The sequence below is a fragment of the Triticum aestivum genome, unplaced genomic scaffold (genome assembly GCF_018294505.1).
Source record: "Triticum aestivum cultivar Chinese Spring unplaced genomic scaffold, IWGSC CS RefSeq v2.1 scaffold2001, whole genome shotgun sequence".
NCBI classification, from domain to species: Eukaryota; Viridiplantae; Streptophyta; class Magnoliopsida; order Poales; family Poaceae; genus Triticum; species Triticum aestivum.
This window is the reverse complement of record NW_025268603.1, coordinates 1-1,450: the sequence shown is the minus strand read 5'-3', so window position 1 is coordinate 1,450 and position 1,450 is coordinate 1. Positions and strand designations below refer to the sequence as shown.

Here is a 1,450-nt window from a genome sequence, read left to right as displayed (position 1 = left end):
TTGTCGTGCACTCAGCTATGCCGTTGGAGTTGATGGACTCGTTTACCTTCGATGCTTCCGCAGTTATCTTATTTATTTGGCCTTAAGCCATATTATTGTAATAAGTTCTCTTTTGAGACATTCGATGTAATAAGTGTGTGATTGCACTCTGTTATAAATCCTTCAAGTACTGTGTGTGTCAGCATTACCGATCCAGGGATGACACTTATCCACAGAGATTTGACCGTTTGAGGTCAGATCGCTACATAGTGTGAATGCTCGTATCAGTAGATTGTATCAATATTGAGAGATCATGGGCCCACGATTTCGGACAGAGAAAGCAGTTGAGTCTTGGGTTGGGGATCGTGGACTAGGGTTTCAGGACATTTTTGCAAAAAAATGCTGATTAGTCCAGAAGCGGGCGGCTAAATGCAAATATTCATTGTGTTGGATACAAAGTGCATGATTTAGATCGCCTGGTGGAGAATGGAAAGGATACACGGATACACGAAATGGATGGATGCACTAGATATGTTGCCGTAAAGATGCATGACATGCATATGTATTGCTTGATGAGTCCCACTAGTGGTAGCTTGCGTTGAGGAGAAAAAAAATCATTGTATATGGCCCTGCCTACTTTTTTTCATGGGGCATCTTTATCCATATGCCATCATAGTTGGAAGATACACGGGCATGTATAATGAAGGTGAACAGTTTTATTCAGAACATGAGAGTGATTAACAACCCACACTCAAAAAAAACAAGGATAAAACATTGTGATGTAGAACTATCACATTATTAAGCACCATGCATGACACAGAGGCATCCATAAAGTTCATACTTCCATAGTACCTAGTTGCGGCCGCTGCCGCTGCCGCTTAGATGGTAGCGGTAATCAGAATCTGAACACGTCCATCTCCTCAAACTTTTCCCTCGGCCTTGGCAACCCTCCGTAGTGAGCTCTCTACCACAGTCGCCGGAACGGTCTTGGGCATGGCGAAGGAGAACTTTGATGCCGGCAGGTTCACCCTATACTCCGGGTTCTCCTGGAGGAACTTCTCCACGTCGCCGCCGGACCGCACGCGCTTCCCGTTGGGCAGCAAGTAGTAGGTGTCCATCTTGGACAGGTCACGCCGCATGATCACCAGCCGCTCCGTCACAGGTGGCGGGCACGGGATGCCTGCCTTATCCATGACCCAGATGCAGCTGCTGTCGAACGGAATGTCCTCTAGCTCTCGCGGATCGTCTCGAACTCCTTTTTCGTTGGGATCTTGCGCCATTTCTCACATTTGTAGCATTGGACCGTGTGCATGCCGATGGAGTCCTCCAAACCTTTCTTAGTCTGTGAAATCATCAAAAATTAGTTTAAGGTGGCACATGTACTAGTAGTTGGTTGTATCAGGTAAGACAAACAGATTATATGAAGTACCAAATTGAATGTACATGGTTAGGACATCAGAAGAATTATCTA

The 1,450-nt window shown here is 45.6% G+C and overlaps 1 protein-coding gene across 1 annotated transcript; it reads right to left on the bottom strand.

Moving 5' to 3' along the window:
• Positions 1 to 675: 675 nt before the first annotated feature.
• Positions 676 to 1,391, bottom strand: LOC123178085 (methyl-CpG-binding domain-containing protein 4-like). Its single transcript, XM_044591392.1, has one exon. It carries the CDS (start codon positions 1,257 to 1,259, stop codon positions 900 to 902), a length of 360 nt encoding a protein of 119 aa, XP_044447327.1. The 5' UTR covers positions 1,260 to 1,391; the 3' UTR covers positions 676 to 899.
• Between the last annotated feature and the right edge of the window lie 59 nt (positions 1,392 to 1,450).